The 906-nt window shown below is 67.8% G+C and overlaps 1 protein-coding gene across 1 annotated transcript in view; it reads left to right on the top strand.

Moving 5' to 3' along the window:
* Window position 1: 1 nt before the first annotated feature.
* Window positions 2-906, top strand: part of Pou3f1 (POU class 3 homeobox 1) — a gene marked incomplete at its 5' end in the record, with an annotated part of 15464 nt that continues 14559 nt past the window's right edge. The window contains 2 exons of the mRNA XM_008850252.1: window positions 2-659; window positions 860-902. Coding sequence (XP_008848474.1) covers window positions 2-659; window positions 860-902 — 701 coding nt within the window. The remainder of the gene's footprint in view (window positions 660-859; window positions 903-906) is intronic.

The following is a 906-nucleotide window of genomic DNA, read 5'->3' as shown; positions in this document are numbered from 1 at the left end:
TGGCGGCGCCGGGCCGGGCCTGCACCACGCGCTGCACGAGGACGGCCACGAGGCACAGCTGGAACCGTCGCCGCCGCCGCACCTAGGCGCACACGGACATGCACACGCGGGCGGCCTGCACGCGGCGGCGGCGCACCTGCACCCGGGCGCGGGCGGTGGTGGCTCGTCGGTGGGCGAGCACTCGGACGAGGATGCGCCCAGCTCCGACGACTTGGAGCAGTTCGCCAAGCAGTTCAAGCAGCGGCGCATCAAGCTGGGCTTCACGCAGGCCGACGTGGGGCTGGCGTTGGGCACGCTGTACGGTAACGTCTTCTCGCAGACCACCATCTGCCGCTTCGAGGCCCTGCAACTGAGCTTCAAGAACATGTGCAAGCTCAAGCCGCTGCTCAACAAGTGGCTGGAGGAGACCGATTCGTCCAGCGGCAGCCCCACCAACCTGGACAAGATCGCGGCGCAGGGCCGCAAGCGCAAGAAGCGCACGTCCATCGAGGTGGGGGTCAAAGGCGCGCTCGAGAGCCACTTTCTCAAGTGTCCCAAGCCCTCGGCGCACGAGATAACCGGTCTGGCCGACAGCCTGCAGCTGGAGAAGGAGGTGGTGCGTGTCTGGTTCTGCAATCGGCGGCAGAAGGAGAAGCGCATGACCCCCGCGGCCGGCGCAGGCCAAAGCGCAAGAAGCGCACGTCCATCGAGGTGGGGGTCAAAGGCGCGCTCGAGAGCCACTTTCTCAAGTGTCCCAAGCCCTCGGCGCACGAGATAACCGGTCTGGCCGACAGCCTGCAGCTGGAGAAGGAGGTGGTGCGTGTCTGGTTCTGCAATCGGCGGCAGAAGGAGAAGCGCATGACCCCCGCGGCCGGCGCAGGCCACCCGCCCATGGACGACGTTTACGCGCCTGGGGAGCTGGGGCCG

This window comes from Nannospalax galili, unplaced genomic scaffold, assembly GCF_000622305.1.
Source record: "Nannospalax galili isolate Female #2095 unplaced genomic scaffold, S.galili_v1.0 scaffold944, whole genome shotgun sequence".
NCBI lineage: Eukaryota > Metazoa > Chordata > Mammalia > Rodentia > Spalacidae > Nannospalax > Nannospalax galili.
This window is presented reverse-complemented; position numbering and strand designations above follow the sequence as displayed.